Source organism: Falco cherrug, chromosome 4 (assembly GCF_023634085.1).
Source record: "Falco cherrug isolate bFalChe1 chromosome 4, bFalChe1.pri, whole genome shotgun sequence".
Lineage (NCBI taxonomy): Eukaryota > Metazoa > Chordata > Aves > Falconiformes > Falconidae > Falco > Falco cherrug.
In genome coordinates, this window is record NC_073700.1 from 109,337,708 (window position 1) to 109,355,561 (window position 17,854).

Sequence of the window (17,854 nt, forward strand, 5' to 3'; positions counted from 1 at the left end):
AGCTAATGATGGTCATTAATCCATTGGTAAAGTGAGTCTCAAGCTTTCTGTTCTCATCTCTGGTTTTGTTTTGTTTACTTGAATGGATTTTTAATGTGATAATGGCCAGATTATTTTTGATAGCCTGATGTCATGGCTGATTGAACTGTTCTGTTTCTTCCATTAGCTCTCATCTGCTCATCACTGCCAATATTACTCTTGAGTAGCTTCCCTCCTCCACTCCTTTATCACTTGAGTGGGTTGGGGGACAAACAGGTTACTGTTCAAGGGTATTGGTTATTTTGTGTCAGAGTTTGCTTTAAATTTTATGCTTTTTGTGTTCATATTTCTGCCATTAAATCATGACACTCAGTGTGGTTTTCCTCTGCTATGCTGAAGATAATTCAAATTTTATTTTCTCTTAATCCTCATCACCTGTCCTCTCCCATATTCGAAAGGGGGAAAGCATTGGCATTGTTGAAATTACGCTCTGGCCCAGAAGATTTAGCAGCAATACCCCTGGGAGGATGGGGGAGCAGCCTGTGGATGTTGCTGGGACTTTAACCCCATGAACTGTGCCAGCTTTTATGCAGCTCCCATTCTCTTGGCAGTACAGTACACTGAGGCACGCAGTGTACTAAAGTGCTTCTCCAGTTGTGTGATGTCAGATCAGCCTAAGTAAGGGTGATGCTCCCCTCCAGTTTGGAAGTTACTGGGAGAGTCAAATGATCATGATTTAAAGAGAGTTTTCTCAGTGAGTTCACAGGCATACATGGACACACTGTCATTTTTAACTAGAGAACTGGGCAATGTCTTACTAATCTTGATGACTTAAGGACAGCTATATGAGGCTAGCTGTTTGGAATGAGACTGTCAATTTATCTTCCATTGTGGTAGTTGAGTTTTAACCAACCCTCCTTTTCTGTTATCATAGAACTATTGTAATTGAAACACCCACTTTAACTACTCCTGACTTCTCTACCCTGCCCAGTTCTGCACATTTTAATTCACCTTTGCAGCATCTTGTCCCATCAGGTTGCCATACGCTGTTTTGAGTTGCTGCTGACGAGAATGTGAATACCCCCAGTATCGAGTCCTTCTGTGGTAACAGTCCCGTCTTATTCTGCTTACGCTAGCTACCATTCCAGTGCCATGGTGACCCTGATGATTTCATTCTGCTGCGTCCAGGATTTGAGCAGTGCTGAAGCTTGCTGCTGTTTGTATTTGACTTTGCAAGCTGCTGAGCACCTCATCCAAATGTTTCCAATTACTCCAGTGTCAGTGGGACATGAAGATAAAAATGGTGCTGAGCAGCTCCAGCAAGTTGCTGCTATGTCGCCCCTGAAAACAGGCCAGCCCGTATCACTGTAAAGTTTATTATCTAAGAGGGAAGGCATTAACTTGGTGGGATGGTTAACTTTTCATGCTAAGTGTCACAGTCTTTACTGGAAATACACATTTCTTAATATTTTTTTTTTCACTTTTCAATTTTGGTAGACTTTTTTTTTTTTTGCTTTGCAATAATTTCCAACAAAAGCAAATAAAAATACTTTATCTTTTAAGTATTTTGATGCCACTAGGGTAAAGAACCTTCTAGCTCAGGAGTATGTTCAGCAATATCCTGCTTAATTCTGATTCATTTAATCTGAAAATCGCATTTAGGGTTATCAAACTAGGGTCAAGTGTTTGACAGCTTTGCAGTATTTACTCCACAGCTATTGAAAAATTCACTGAATCAGTTTAGTTTTAAGGGACAAACAGTGCTTTTGGACAAATACCAAAATCAGTGAAAGTCCGGGGGTATTTTTGCATTTAAATTAGTAACTTTTTTTATTCTTCTTTTCATAGTTGTCATTAAAATCTGTATTTTTATTAAATTCATATTTTGCCTTTTAAAGATTTAGACTCTTATGAGCCTTCCCTTTAAAATGGTATGGACCCTACATACAGGATTTTGTTCTTCTTTCAATTATGCAGCACAGTAGACACGATTTATTATGGGGATGGAGATGAGTTTAAGTATTCTAGCTGATTATATTTGAATGTTCACATACAACTCGCATAGCAAAATACTATAAAGGCATTTCAGAATTCTTCCCTTTATAGAAACGGGTCTGCATCAAAGGGCAAGCCTACCTGAATGAAATCCAGGAAATCCCAGTAGCTTTAAAAGTTCTTGAGTAAAAAATTTGTTGCAAAACACTGTTCCTATATTGTTTAGTCATGCTGAGAGTTTATTATGAAGAAGTGGCAGTTCAAATAAAAAACAACTTCCATGAATGAAAAACTGTTTTATAAAATTAGATTGGACAGAAAAAAGGACATTAGCACTGAAGGAAAAAGATGATGATGAAGGGAAGACAGTTCATCATGCAACTTTTGCATTTGCAGATGTTATAAAAAAAATCTTCCTTCTTTGAAATGTTTCTTGTTCCCTTCTACTTATGAAAGACTGATTAGAACTTTAAGAGTTTCTAGGAAGTCAACTCCAAGAAAAATTGTGAAATATTTATTATCATTGCATTTCATCATTTCTGTAGAAAATAAGTTTTAAAAATCTGTTCTGAACCATGATCTGAGCTCTATCTTGAGCCTATTAATAGAACAGCCTTAGAATTGTTTCGATTGATAAGTACAGAAATGGGGGGGGAAATCCATTTTAAAGAGCTGGCCTTAGAAAGAGCTAAAACAGTTTTGAGGACTTGGATTAAATAATTTTCAGATTAAAACTTCTTACAGATTTGCAACAAGTGTTTTGTGCCAGTGCACTATTCTAAAAGTGTTGAATTTTTTTACCATAGGTGTTAATTGATGAATGAAAAGCATTAGGAGTAGCTATTATTGACTTATATTGATAGCAGTCCATAGGTTGTTTTCTAGGCCTGTAGGTTGTAAAATGACTCCTCTGGTGTTTGACACAGATTTTGAGGAAAAAAGAAAAGGACGTGTATCTTTCCAGTCTCTCAGTATTTGGTCAGTAGTTTATGTGGTAGGAATATGCCAGGGTAGGCTTGGAAGCTGGACAGAGTGGGAAGGAGAGTGGGGAGGTTTAACAGATTTTTAGCCCCAGTGAATGAAATAAAATCTGAAAATCAATATCCCAAAGATGCATTGGTTTTTTTTAAGAAAAGTCCTCCCATCCTCAAAGAGAGTACTACATTAATAGGTAAAGCAAAGTTTGTTAAATACTTGTGACAAGCAAGCAACAATAAGCTATTTTGTTGTCACCCTTTTAACTTTCTATGTGACGTTGCTTATGTGAGAGGACTGCCTGTTGCTGAGGGGCCACTGGGCCCAGGTCTGGGGTGAGACAAGCAGCTGAGAAATGCTCTTGTGGAAGTTCCTGTGTGATGCTTGGGGCAGAAGCGGAAGGAAATCCTGGCCCTGTGCCTTTCAACCAGGACAGTGGTTCTCCAGCGCAGCAGTTCAGCAGACCAGAGTCAACCCTCAGTACTTACTAAGACTGTAACGCACCAAATTTTACCCTCTAGCTTCTAATGAACTGCTGTTTCATATAATTTTGTAGACCATCAAGGAACCACTAAGCATATGCTTGTGGGAACCACTGTGCTAGCTGAGAGGGTCAGAGGTTTCAAATCTCTGTAGCTGGTCAAGTCAGATATTAAACATGGGTAATGTTTGCACAGAAGTTGTTGGTGTGGTTTAAGATCTACATTGGATGAGCACAAATTTGCATTTAAAGCCTTTTATTAGACTAACTTTTTGCAGGTAGCTGAAATAAAACAGGAATTTGAATATGCATTGCAGGATACTGTGGCACGACAGCTTAGGCACTGGAGGTAGTGGTAGCAGTGTTTGAGGCTGTTTCTGTGTTTTCTCTGCCACATTCCCCATTTGCCAGCCTCTCTGGAAAGAAAAGGGGATGCAGGGGAATATTTTGCATGCATGGTATCATGTCTCATTACTGACAACCTCAGAAATTCAACAATTATGTCAGACCTGATCACAATTCCTTACAGTATGTCAAAATTTGAATAATAATTAGGTTTCTCTTTTCTTACTTTCTGGTTTGTGAGCTTTTAAGATGTTCTCGAAGTGTATTTGCAAACTTCTCTAGAGTTTAAACCACATTAAAAAAAAAAACTCTAAACCTATGTAGGTTAGAACGTTTCCCTTCTTTATATAAATGCTGTGGTCCTCTTCTCAAACCAGATTTTTTTTCATCGGGGCTTACCTTTAAGAACCATCAGGAATCACACAAATTGATAATTCTGTTGTGCGCACTGAATCCTGTTAAGTATGTGCTGCACGATTAAGAGCTCTGCAAATTTTGATGGTAAATCTACCAAAAAAGCTGAGGAGATTCATTAAAGAAGGCTCTCAGTTTAATTATTTTCCCTTTATGTATTTGTACAGCATCAAAAACTGTGGAAAGAGCAAGGAAGTAGATAAATTACACATCTTGGCACACAAGCCAACTTAAAAATAATATAGAATGTAACAGCCCCTGGATACCAGCCGGAGTTTGATCCTAGATCGGTACTGCTTTAGGTAGCACCATGTGTGTGTGCCGTGTGTATGGATATTATACGCTGATGTCATAAGAAGACATACTTTGTGGTGTTGAAAACAGAATGTGAATGCCTGTGCTTTTGGGTTCCCCTAAAGGACGTGGGAGGTTGGATGGTTTTGCCGTTCCCTTTGTGACAGTTGCTGCCGGTGTTGTTTCTGAAGGTGAAGTAGGTGAAGATTCTAGGCCTTGTTCTGCGTTACCGTTACTGACACAGAGCTCCACATTGACGGAGCTGTGCAAGGCCAAATTATCTAAAGCATTCTTGGGGGTGTCCAAATCTACTGTGATATTTTTGAGTTGTGCAAGCTGATCGTGGTTTGGTGCCACGGCACGAGGGGCCTGTTGGGGATCTCCTAGGCCACCAAGTCTCCTTTCCTTGTGTCACCTGGCTTCATAAACCCACGCTTTGAAAAACCGAGATCTTTGGGGCACTGCAAATACGCAGGTGCTGTTGAGGCGGACTTTCCGCCTTCCCAGGAGGAGTGCTTTCCTCTTTGCCAACAGCTCTCTCCGGACCCTTCTGGAAGAGGAGACTGCTCACGCAGGGCGAGTAAGCAGGCTTGTTTTGGGGAGGCGGGCTGGTGGGGAGGCAAAGCAAGGTAAGGCAGGCCGGCGGCGGGGCAGTGACCCGGGCAGGGCGGTGAGGCGAGGCGGGCCAGCCAGCGGTGAGGTGGGCCGGCTGGTGGTGAGGCAAGGCGGGGTGGCGAGGCGGGCTGGCGATGGGGTGGTGGGTGAGGCGGGGTGGTAAGGCGAGGTGGAGCGGTGAGTGAGGCGGGCCGGTAAGGCGAGGTGGAGCGGTGAGTGAGGCGGGCCGGTAAGGCGAGGTGGAGCGGTGAGTGAGGCGGGCCGGCGACGGGGCGGTGAGTGAGGCGAGGTGGGCCAGCCGGCGGCGGGGCGGGCCGTGCGCCGCCCGCCTGCAGAGGGCTCTGTGACACCGCGTTTCCCCCGGCAAAGCGCAGGCGGCGGCGGGAGGGGGGAAGGGAGCCGTGGGGCTAATGCTTCCAACAGTCTGGTCTTAGTCTGGTAAACAGACTAGGAATTGTGGGCTAAGTCCTTTTCCTCAGGCTTTGCACCAAGGCTAAGATCAGATGACTCAGTCCGGACTCATTATTTTAATAGCCTACAGCTAGTTCACATAGCAGCGGGAGTCCACAAAAAAGGCATTTAATTGTTGAAATTCAAACTGGTACATTGTAACTGCAGATTATAGTATTCAGATTTAAGTGATTCAAGTAATTTATAAAGCTTTTGCACAAACAAACTGAAAGTTAAAATACTGATATTGTAATAAAAAGTAAATAAAACATACTTTTGTACATTAAGACCCAATTAAAGAGCATGATTTCATTTAACAAACTTAAAACAGGCAGGTGATATTTGCCAACATTACTACAGCTGTGTTTTACATTAGGAAATTAATTAAAATAGTCATTTATACTTTTTTCCACTTGCAAGTCTTAGGCCTTTCTGTATTACACCATCTAATTTCTCTTCAATCATTGTGTTACGGTGCATTTGTAATCTCACTTAGCAGGCTGCATCGCAACTTTTGGTTGTTGGGCTTTTTTTTTCTTACCTAATGAAAAACCGGCTTTCTGCAATAATGCCGGCAAAGCAGATCAAACAGCGCTGAAGGAACTTCCCTGCTGTCTGCCTGAGAGGCAGCGCATTGTTAGTTATTCAGATGTCAGTCCTTTTCTTCCACATCCTAGCAGGGTTTCGCTGGTTTCATCAGATCACTCGGAGCTGGAGGTGGGAGGGTGGCTGCCGGCAAGGGACGTGAGGCAATGGTTTCTGTTAGCCTGAGCGAAACTGGGGGATTCACTGCCCTCACATACGTGCCTGGGTCTGGTACAATTGCATACCCTGAGACTAACAAGGACAGAGTTTCAACATGCAAATCAGTGTTCTGCTTTTATACCTCGCAGATGAATAGTGGCACCTCAGGAATTATTCTTGATTCTTAGGTACTCTCCCACCACCACTAACGTGGCGATTGCATAATGAACTCTTAACTTTGTCAGTCATTTCTTCCTCCAGGCAAATCAGCCTAAAGTGTAGAAACGTACATTTTTAAAATAACACGTAATTACAGAAACAAGAGTTTGCTCTTCCTTTGTATGAAAGAGCAAAAAATATATGTGATGGTTAGCTTCTTCCTTCTCCACTTTCCCTTGTCTACCTTCACCTGAACTTTCTTGCCTTTTAGGAGGAGTCTTTTGTATCAGCTATTTTACGTGATTCATTGCAGCAGAGTCTCAAGGATTGGGAATGTTCACTTCGCCATTTTAGTGGGACTCTGGGTTGTTTCTAAGTTGCTATCGTCCTTCCAAACAACTCACGATGCCTGAAAATTTGGTTTATTAAGACCAGACATTTCACATTCCTAATGTTAAGATTGCTGCAATTTTCCATTTCAAGTTTTACCCCACCCAGTCCTCTGAATACAGATTTATAAATTGGTTTTGAAAAATATTTCTCCATCTAAATTTTCACTTACGTTTTAAGCTCGGGAGAGCATCTTTTGAGCTGAATGTTCTTTCTCAATAGAGGATCATATTCTGTATTGGTGTTCTCCCAAACAGATTTAGCATTTCTTTAAAAATAAGATCAAACAGTGAATGCATTGTAAGTGACTTTGGTGTCTTTGTATTTAAAAGAAAATTGGCGTTATAGGTTTTAAGAATTAATTTATTATGCAACTTATTACCACAGTTTCTTTTTACTATATTTTTGTTGAATGAGTATTCTGGATTGCTTAATGTATTGATGCTGCTGGAGGAGCCACTGCAGATAGTATGTGATATATTTCTTAAAGAATGAAAAATGTGGTGTTCAGTGTGTTTGACTACTACTGCGTAAAATAGCAGATTGGCTCGTTTATGCAGATTGGTATTAGACATCCTTATAGCTAATAAGCAATGCTTTGTGATAGCTATTTTTAAATTCGTGCTTGATTAATCTGTCTTTGGGTGTCAACTTGAATTCTCAGAACTCTGTATGAAATGACAAAAGAATACTCAGGCTTAAATGGAACATTTACAGGAATAAAATATCAGACGTTTTAGCTCCCTGCTTCTTAAAGCTAAGAGTCCGTGGGGCATCGATAAAGCAAAACCAAGTCCAACAGTAAAGTGCGTGTCATGCGTACACAGATCTATTTCTATGTAGGGCTGACCGAAAGAAATTGTTTTTGCATAAACAGTTATAATAAGCTCTTCAAGAAGGAAAGAGGGTGGACCAGTAATGGAAAAAAATACGATATTTTAGGTTAAGCACATCTGAAAGTAAAATGTCCTACTGAAACTAGGCAATTTGACAATACTGAAGCTTGTGCAGAGAGCCAGAGCAGGGCTGGTACACTACTTAGTCCCACATGAGAGCTATTTTGAGATTCAAGTCAAACTTAGGAGATACAGACCCCTTATTTTTATTCTATGAGCAGCTTAATTCCATCTTCTCCAAGGAGACTGAAAATTTATTAAAGTTTACAAGTTCTACAAATAAAAAAGCAAATACAATTTAACTCCCCTGCACTTTCCTTGCACTAAAATAAAAGTCAATTTTTTACTCTGCCTTCAAGAATTTTGCACTTCATTCATATGAAAGCATAAAGTAGTCTAATAAGTCCTAAAATACAAAATTACAATATTTAGAATCTAGAAATTGAATAACTGATAGGTTAAGTTAGAGTATTTCTGAAAAGATACCACCAGTATTCTTTCATCCGAGACCATCTTTAGTCATTATAGTAACTTGATACTAAGGAAATTATTTTGGGGGTTTTGGATATGTGATGCAAATTTAAAAACCGTCAGTGTGCAGGTTTTTTTTTAATTTAAATGTGCAGATACGCTTTTGTATTTCATGTTATTAATGTCTGCTGGCTGTGTGACATTACATTGTTCTTGTATATTAACAAGGGTATGAACTGAAATGTAACGATTCATGAAGTTATATTCAACAATTAATTAAGCAATAATCCATAAAATATCTGTTGTTAGCAGCAGGCGATGACTGGTTTGTTCGTTAATGGCCGTAAGCAAAGGCAAGGCTGATGAATGTCCTAATAAGCCTGTTAGTAAATGCAGGGAGGATGATTTCTGAAATGACAATTCCTACAATACACTAAAGATGTAAGAAATAAGTTGATGTTGAGGCAGAGCACAGTGTAGTGAGCACCTTGATCAGATGTGCTTGAGAGAGAATTATCACAACTTTTTAAACTCTTTATTTTTTTTGTAACAGAGGTAACAATATCATACCAAACAGTAGTTGCCTTCCTGCTAATTACCTCCTTGAAGTATTTCTTTTGCTTAACTATTGCTTCTCACTCCATGGAAATTACATAGTTTTGAAGTTGCAGATAAGTTACAGCTCCTTTCTGAAACTCACTCAGAAACTTACTTCAGAATAGGGTGGAAAAAAGTGGGGAAGGAGTGGGAGGGGAAAGGAAGAGAACTACCAGTATGTTTCTAATGTTTTGGAAATTACTGTTGCTTTAAGTTGATTTCAGTGAGCTCTACTTTTGTTCCTTTTAATGTCATTTGTTTATTTTAACAATGGCAGAAAGACAATGTGAGCTTCTCCTCGAGTCCCCATCATCAGTCTCAGGTATAAGTAATACATTTGCATTACAAATGAAATGCTGAAAATGAGACTGCATCCGTCCTGATTACATTACTCTTCTAATGTTATCTATCCCATGTGCATTTTTTGTCTGGTAATTTAAAAAGAAGGAAAAAAACAAAACACAAAAAAAGCACCAGTCCTGGATTTTGCATTTGCTGCAAATTCAAGAAAGAAAAGGCCAAAATACCATGTTGTTTAAAAAACAAAGAAACAAACAAAACCCTAAAAAAATAAAGTTCTTTCTTTGGAAGGTTCGGAACATTCATTTCTAAGTAAGCAGCTTGCTTTTTTTTCTTTTCTTGGGGGGGGTGGGGGCGGGGTGGACAACATAGAGCACTGATATAATATTTTTTCATTTTAATTTTAGATTAAAGATTACTTTGGTGCTCCATGAAAAGTTGATGTAGCACAATAAATGTAAACATGGTGCTAACAAAAAAAAAAGAGCGAAAAAAAACCCAGAAAGAATAAGAAGAACTTTCCCAAACAGAAAATATTAAAATAAAAATATATATATAATATAATACATAGATATGAAATTGGAAGGGTGGGCTTATGGTCCAGTGTTTGGGATTTATGTTAACCTAAATATGAAATGTAGTTCACACTGATGTTTTTCCCTGTATATGCATGAAATCAGGAGAGACGCTAAATCCCCTTCCAGTACTTTTAACACTGCTTGTATTGATCAACAGTGAACAAACACGCGTGTTTTACTGTGGGCAACTATAACTATATAGTTTGGGATGGTGAGGTAATTGCTGCTTTATTTTTATTGTTTGAGTGATAATAAGATTGTTTGGCGTATCACCGTCCATTAGCTCCCCTTACATATGTTTAAATATGAAATTACTGAATCTTCTGAATCAATTTTCCGTGCTAGAAGAACAAATTATCTACTTGGTGGGTATTTTATTGTGTCTTACTGTATCTTTTAAGAATGTGTGAACAGCAGGCAATTAAAGCAAACCCACTGAACTCTTCCTCATATTGAACAGATTTCCTAAGGTTGCAGCCTTGAATCTACTGACAGCAATATGAGTATGACTGCATGTTGTGTTTGAGTCTTCAGTGATGAAGCAGAAATGCAAAGTGAGGTCTGCTTTTAACTTTTTTTTTTTTTTAAGGTACATGTACATACTAATAATCTCTACTGCATCTGCTGAAGACGCACACGTGCAGAAAAATGTGTATTACACTATAGCTGATTTTGTGGCGAGTAATATTTACATCTTGAGGGAACAGGTTGAATAATGGAAATAAAGGAATTGTGCCAGCAATAAATTATCCGGAAGACTAAAAAAGAAATCTGATTCTGTCCCACCTCCCTAAGATACTTATGGGTTTCTCATAAATATTCCTTATTGAATATTTATGGTTCATAATATGGATATATTATACATAAGGATAGCTTTCAGTATCCAAGTACAACTGGTACTGAAAACCAACACTGAATTCCTTTGTAAGACCTGATCTCAGATGAATGTGCGTATTGAAATCCAACTTAGATGCGTGGTATTTCTGGAATAATATTGGGCAGGGAGAGTTCTTTCCAGAAGTTCAGAAATGCCCTGTAATGATTTCTTTGATCTGGTCAGTGCCTGTTGTGAAATGTAATACAGGTTTGGAGGAATAATTCAAAGGTGGTTATTATTTTGTGCTGTTTCGTCCTCATTTTTTTATGCTTTTTGTGAAATAAAGAAACCAGTAAAAAGGGAGTTTTGTATAAATAGTATGCTTTAGTACTATGCAAATAGTTCATAATTTAAATAGTGTAGAGGCATGTGTATGATTATGCATGCATCTTAATGGGGCTTTTTCACACTGACATTTCTTTTTAGGGTTTTGCTAAAAATATAGTGGAAGATCTCTAAAGAAAAAAATGGTTGCTAGCCTTTGTGAAGCAAGAGAGGTTTGTGCAGAGATGCAGAATACTTGTTTCCCTCACACTACAAAGAATGGTATGTGAAAGTGCTCAAGGGTGTTCATCAAATAATTTGAGTTAATGGATGGCATGAAACTTGCTCACGTATTTCTTTCCTCATTAGCACATAAATAGTGTGGCAAGGCTTTACTGAGTACATCATCCTTGCTTGGGCCCAGTTTTGTGAAGTTCAGCCGAGAAAAGCCTTTCATCCTTCCCAGGAGACAAGACAGCCTACTGCTGAACCTTGCTATTTAGATTTCACAAGATTTCTCCTTCAACTTAACAGTTGTCTCTTCCCAGCATTAGCTAAACTGGACTATCTTGCTTTGTCTTTGCTTCTAAGGGCAGCATAAGGTGTGCCTGAATAAGGGGTTCACTAGTGTATTTTGGGGTTCGCTAGTGTATTTTAGGGTCCACAGAGTCCCACCCTACTGAAATGGGTTCCTTCCTTGAGAAGTGCATACTCCTGATCCCTCTTCAAAGCAGAGGTCTCCTGAAGTTGTAAAATGCTGTACAGCTAGAGGTGCTTTGCATCCTAGCCTCTTTTTTTCCTAAACACTGCTAATGTGATGAGGAGGGCTGGGAGCTAAACTTACCATCTCCACCTCCTTATTTCTCTTGGTACAGCACTGACAAAGAACTGTATAAACATCTTTAGACAAAAGTGGGAAAAGGTTGAGGGGAAAAGCAGATATAACCAACACCTGTGTGAAAAGTAGCAGAATTAATGTCTTTCGCTTATTTATGTAAAATATGTAGTGTGTAGTTAAGCTAGTGTGTGCCCCATCTGTCAAGTAAGTTTGATCACTTTTGATCTGAACATAATGCAATCAGAAGGTGGCACAGATCTGCACCATGGATATTTTTTTTTTCTCCTCCTTCCAATCAATCTTGAAGTTAACCAAGTGTTAGGTTAAGGACCAGGCTGTTGAAATACAAGTGGTGGAAGCTCAAAGACATGATTTCTCATGTTCTGGTAAAGGTGACGGGCTTTTCCCAGTACAGTCTAGCCAAACTGGGCAAACATGAGCATACAACAATGTTACTATCAATGTTTTTCCATAATGATCTGTGTGATAATAAGAAAAACTCAAAATTAATTCTGTTCTGCTACTTTTTCCTGTTGTGGCTTAGTACTACTTGTCAATGGTGAATCACAGGACAGGTTATATATGTTAGCTAGGTAGCACTGTCATTTTTTTTTAGGCTTGTGGCTGGTGGTTTTTTAGGCTGGGCAGTGGTGTGGAGCAATCCTGAGCTTGAATATCTCTATAGTGTGATCATCTTCTTTTGCAAACTCAGAATAATCCCCCTTTCCTCTCTTAGATGCATATGCAGTAACTGGAGAATGATAGATTTGTGATATGCCAACAGATGCGATGTTGCAATGTTTTAGAGACTAGAACATGAAGAAACCAGATGTAGCAAATTAATATTCAGATCCAACAAGATAGCTGTGATGCACCGTCTTCACTGTCAGTGTCAATGTTTGTGGACATGGAAACACACCTGGTCCAAGCAGGGTTAACTTGCTGCATCAGCAAGCTGTAACAGGAAAGAGGAGGAAAGGGTGCCTCATACGCTGATGATCATCATTAAGAAGATACATTCTGAAGGTCAGCTGGGTTGGTTTTTATTTTTCCTTTTCAAGTAAGACCTCAAGTAAAATTTTTCAGTTTATTTACAACTCATTTTTGTAACTACCTTTACCTTCAATTTGGCTGTTTGAGTCCAGAGCTCTTAAAGTGTCTTAGAATTGTGTGTGGTAAGAGTTTTATCATATGCTAACTCTGACATCACCGCATGAGTCACACTAGGGCATCATCCTGAAACAGTGCATGGTAATAGCTCAAGGAAATTTCAGGGAGAGTGTGTTCTGCTTCTGTTGATTCTTGATTCCAAAGCTTTTGGGTGTGACAAGTCTTAGAAACATTGCAAAGGTTTGATTTGAAAAGGCTTTTTTTTAATCTGAACATCACCACTGCTTTTTTGTGACTGTACGCTGGTAACAACAGCTGATGCTGTTTGTGTTATATTGCCATCTATATGGAAGGTTGTGCAACACTTTCCATTTTAAGACTGTTTCAGTTGCTTATTATGTTGCCAACATTCAGCTGTTTGGGCTGAAATTTTCCATGCTGGGCGTCTCCTTCAGGGTGAATTTCTTGGGAAAGTTTCAATAAGAATACTTGACCCATTCCAGGGAATGAGAGGAAGGGGAAATACTATATTTTGCTCATGTTTATTAAAGTTGCTGCAAGCACTTGATTCAGAAATCATTGCACTTAGGGACATGAATTACTAGGAGGATGAAAGAGCAAGGAAAGAAAAAATGGGAGTAGAAGAGGTTTTTTTCTAAGGAGTGGGCTCCTCCCTGATGTTATGAACCATCTGCAGCAAAGCACACAAACCTCATGCTTTTCAAAACAGGATCAATGAATGACTGGGAACTGAATTATTCTTGCTTCACTGCACCGATGTGGTATATTGGATTTGGAGAGAGAGGCTTATGAAGTGTAAACACCATCCCATGCAACAGGGAAGACAACAAAAATTGTGTAGTGGTGGGACTGGAGGGGCAGAGTTATGCAGTTAAGGGCTGAAAATAGCAGAGGTAGATTTGCTCAGCAAGGAGATGGATGTGAAGACGGTGAGAGAGACTATTAAGCAAGGGGATGGGGTTTAACCTAAGTGGCCTTACAGCAGCCTTTGTTGGTTACAGTTCATTTTCTCTTTCCCACACATCTTGTGCATTTAAATGAGGCAGGGAAAATTGTATGCAATCATGTAATTTAGAGACCAGTATTCAACCTTAATTCCAGCATGTTTCATTTCTGAGCACTTGATGTTGCAACCATAATGTACTTTCAACATGAAAATTAAAGCCTTTGTTGGAAATGTCATTCTATACCCATCATTAAGATGCTTATATTGTAAGCTTTGAAGAACACCACATAGTTAGGTACAAGTATAATACTGTATCTCAATTAAAATACCGAAAAATGTTTTACTTTAATCGATTTAGACAAGTTTTCATTTCAAAACCATATCACTGCCAGTGTCTCAGCAAACTTATTTTGGGGAGTATTTGGATCTGAAAATTCCATACTTGAGGTATCAGGAACTGAACTTCTCAACAGACTGCCTTCTATTTCTCTCAGGTTCGCTGTGTAGACAACAAATGATGTTTTGGAATATTATCCATCGTGCTTAGCCCAAAAGGGAATGAGTTAAAAGGACAGGGAGAAGTTTCAGCTATAACTTCAAATTCTGCTAATTTTTATGGGCTTCAACCAGACTGGTTATACCTCAATATTATTTTAACATTGTTATTTGTGGCTCAGCTTATTAAATAGCAGTGTTCATGCTGCTGCTTTTAATATCTCACAGTTGAGGTTATCTTCCAAGTTTTCAAGGATTTATAATGCTGCCATAACATTTTCTTAAGGAATAAGGCTTCCCATACAGAAGCAAGCATACAGCGTAGTACAAATTCCAATAACAGGGAATTAGACGTTTCCTAGTTAAAGGAAAGCAAATGTGTACTGAATGCCCATTTTATTAAGATCTTTTTACTACTTTTCTTCTTGAGTGAAATTTAGACTTCTGTTTGGGGACTGTTTTGTCAGTAATATCTGCACACTTGTTTAGAAAAGAGAAATTTAAAACAGAACTGTTACTATGGATATCTGCTTTTTAAATATTAACTTCATAAAAATGCCATATCCGGATTTGACATGATGTATGGTCTCTGTTCAAAGAAGATAAGCTGTCATGTCATATACCTGTTTATTAATGCCTGCAGATTGTGTGTTGATGTTATGTATCATGGCAAAGATCCACTTATTAATGCCTTCGTGGTATGGATGAACAGGATGCATCTTTATAGCTCTAATGGTACTTAAAATTTTATGCCACAGGTTTTTGACCCTGTGTTAAAGTACACAAACCTGTCTTGAAAAAGAGCTGGTTTTTTGATATCTAAGCCAAAGGGATTTTTTGTGTTTGGCATAGCTGCCTAAAGCCCCAGTTTTTTCTTTCTCTTTTCCCTATGCACCCCTACTGTTCCACAAGAGCTGTTTTTTCTCAGAGGTCTCTCCATAAGCGCAGTCAGGTTTGGACTCAACAGCCATTTGAATCTACCCAGCTTCTACCCAAACAGCACATGTTGTGAGCAGTCACAAAATGTCAGGTTTCTATGAAACGTAAACAAAAATAGTGATTCATATTATTTAAAATGTTGGTCGGGGCCCAGAAAAGAAACTGGACTTTACAGCACCATGTTGCGGATGCTGTGACAGATATTATATATTGCTGTGAGACCCAATGTGACCTGGTGGTCATGTTCAGTGCAGTTGCTGGGGTGGGGTGGTCTACAGAACCAGTTTGTCCAGCCAGCCAGTGGCCTGGTCCTTCATATATAAGGTGAGGATATAAACTGCAGGCCAGATGATTGGTGTGGCAGTATTCCGTCTGCCTCCCTGTCCTCATGGTCTGCTGCTCTTCCTCGGGAGCTAAAGGTGGATCTCCTAGTCCTCTCTTGGATTCTGGACATGTGGCAAGATTTGCTTCCATGTTTTCTCATAGTATAAGCGACATGAAGACACACAGCAGGCAGTTCAGTCGCATAGCAAATACAGTTGCTGCATGACAAGAAATTTGGTAGAGTGATGGGTTGGCCCTGGCTAGCAGCCAGATACCCACACAGTTGCTTGTTCACTCACTACTACACCCCTGGCCCAAGCAAGATGGGGGAGAAAATAGGAGCAGAAGCAAGAAAACTCATGGGCTGAAATAAAGGGAATCACTTACCAAGTACTGCCATGGGCAAAACAGACTCGACCTAGGTAATTTAACTTAATTTATTGCCAGCTAGCATAAATATTTAATTACTGATTTGGGTATTGGTTATTGGGAAACAAAATTAAAACCCTAAAACCCTTAGGGTGAAAAAAGCCACCTTTCCTCCCTCTTTTCCAGGCTTATTTCATTCTAGACATTTCTCCTCCCCTGCTGCTGCTGCAGCCCACGCTCAGTCCCCTCAGCGAGGCAACGAGTGCTGCAGGGGTTGGGGCCAGGTTATAGCGGTTTCTCTCTGCACGCCCATGGGCTGCAGGCTGCAGTTGCCTCCAGCGGTGTACCTGCTCTCCACCATGCAGCATCTCCTACTCATCTGACCTTGTTATTCTCTCCTACCCTCTGTTGTTTCCTCCTCCGTTTCCTCCTCCTCTTTCTCTCCAGCGTTTTCTACCCCTCCTTAAATACATTTTAACTGAGGTTGCACCAGCTCCCCTGATGGGCTCAGCTGTGTCTGGGTGTAACTTAACTTTTTATTCTGTATCACGTGCTAGTGTGTATTGTTTTATTCACTGGCAGGTGTAGTTTGTACTTTAGCATGAAGGACAGAGGACTTGTATGGACAAGGTGATTCACTTTAGCCTATATTCTTAGGAATCCTTCAGGATGGCTGCTTATGCAGGGGAGGGAAAAGGCAAAGGATTAAAACATTGCTTGAACGCTAAGCACAGAGCCGCAGAGATGCTGTTGTGGGGGAATGCTAGTCCTTTCAAGTGAGGGTTAATACAGGTGCCAGCAATAATGCTTTGAATGTCAGCATAATGCAGTACCAGGTGTTCTGGTATAACTCTGTGTAGGCACTTGGAATAAAAGTGGTCTTTTTCACTTCAGGTTTTCTTTTTTGGAAGGAATCAGAATAAAAGTGAAAAATCTATTTTTATTCCAGGTGAGAGAACCAGTGCAAAAACTTGCACTGCTAGAATTACTGCCCTACTGGTGCACACCTTGCATTGTGCTGGTAGAATTCCCTCTCAGCATCCCGCAGAGATGAATGTTGAGTTGCGTTAGGCCTTCAGCAGCACGTGCCAAAGCTCTACAGAGAGACCTCATTTGGTTTTCAAGAGTTGGGAACTTGAGGAATTGCAGTTTAATTAGACATCTTTTATGTCAGGCAACACTGACTAAAATCTTTTTAAAAGCATGTGATTATCCTAAGTTGGAAGTAATGTATATACACAATGTAATTCATACTATCCCTTTCACCTTCAGATTCGATACATTTGCCTGTAACATTTTTATCCGGTTTAGCTAGTTTTTCACAGAAGGATTGAATGTAGTTACTGTAAAGGTTTGAGTATAGTTATTTCATTATTGTGTGCAATGCTGATCTCTGGTTGGAGTTTAAAAAACTTGTAAGTTTACACATGATGCAAATGTCTAATTTAAGTTCTACTGAAATCAGAAGCAAATGGCCCATATCTTGAACACTGGAATAAAGCTGTTGATGGAGAAGTTTGTATTATTGAAATCTGTGCATTGCAGGGGAACTTGCCGTGGCTGAGTTTGAAGCTTCGTATGGTCACAGAGAGCAAAAAATACTTCACCTAAAGCTTGCGAACAGTGTTTGAAGCCTCTTATCCTCATAATTGTCTTTGTTCTAGATTTATGACTGATGCAGCTCGACGTGAGCAAGAGTCTTTGAAGAAAAAGATTCAGCCAAAACTCTCTTTGACTTTGTCAAGCACAGTGTCCCGTGGGAATGTATCTACTCCACCTCGCCACAGCAGTGGAAGCCTTACTCCTCCAGTCACCCCTCCAATCACCCCCTCCTCTTCATTTCGCAGTAGTACTCCTACAGGTAAGCACCTACAGTTTGGTTTATCTCAAATAAACTAGCAATTTTGCTCATGGCATTTGGAGAACAATAGACATACTGTGGCATTGAGAAGAAGAGCCACTAAAAATAAAACAGAAAAGCTTTGGGC

General features: G+C 39.6%; 1 protein-coding gene across 1 annotated transcript in view; it reads left to right on the top strand.

The window, feature by feature from the left end:
• JAZF1 (JAZF zinc finger 1) overlaps positions 1 to 17,854 on the top strand; it is a 195,088-nt gene that overhangs the window by 146,781 nt on the left and 30,453 nt on the right. The window contains exon 3 of the mRNA XM_055708803.1: positions 17,531 to 17,727. Within this exon, the coding sequence (XP_055564778.1) occupies positions 17,531 to 17,727 (197 nt within the window). The remainder of the gene's footprint in view (positions 1 to 17,530; positions 17,728 to 17,854) is intronic.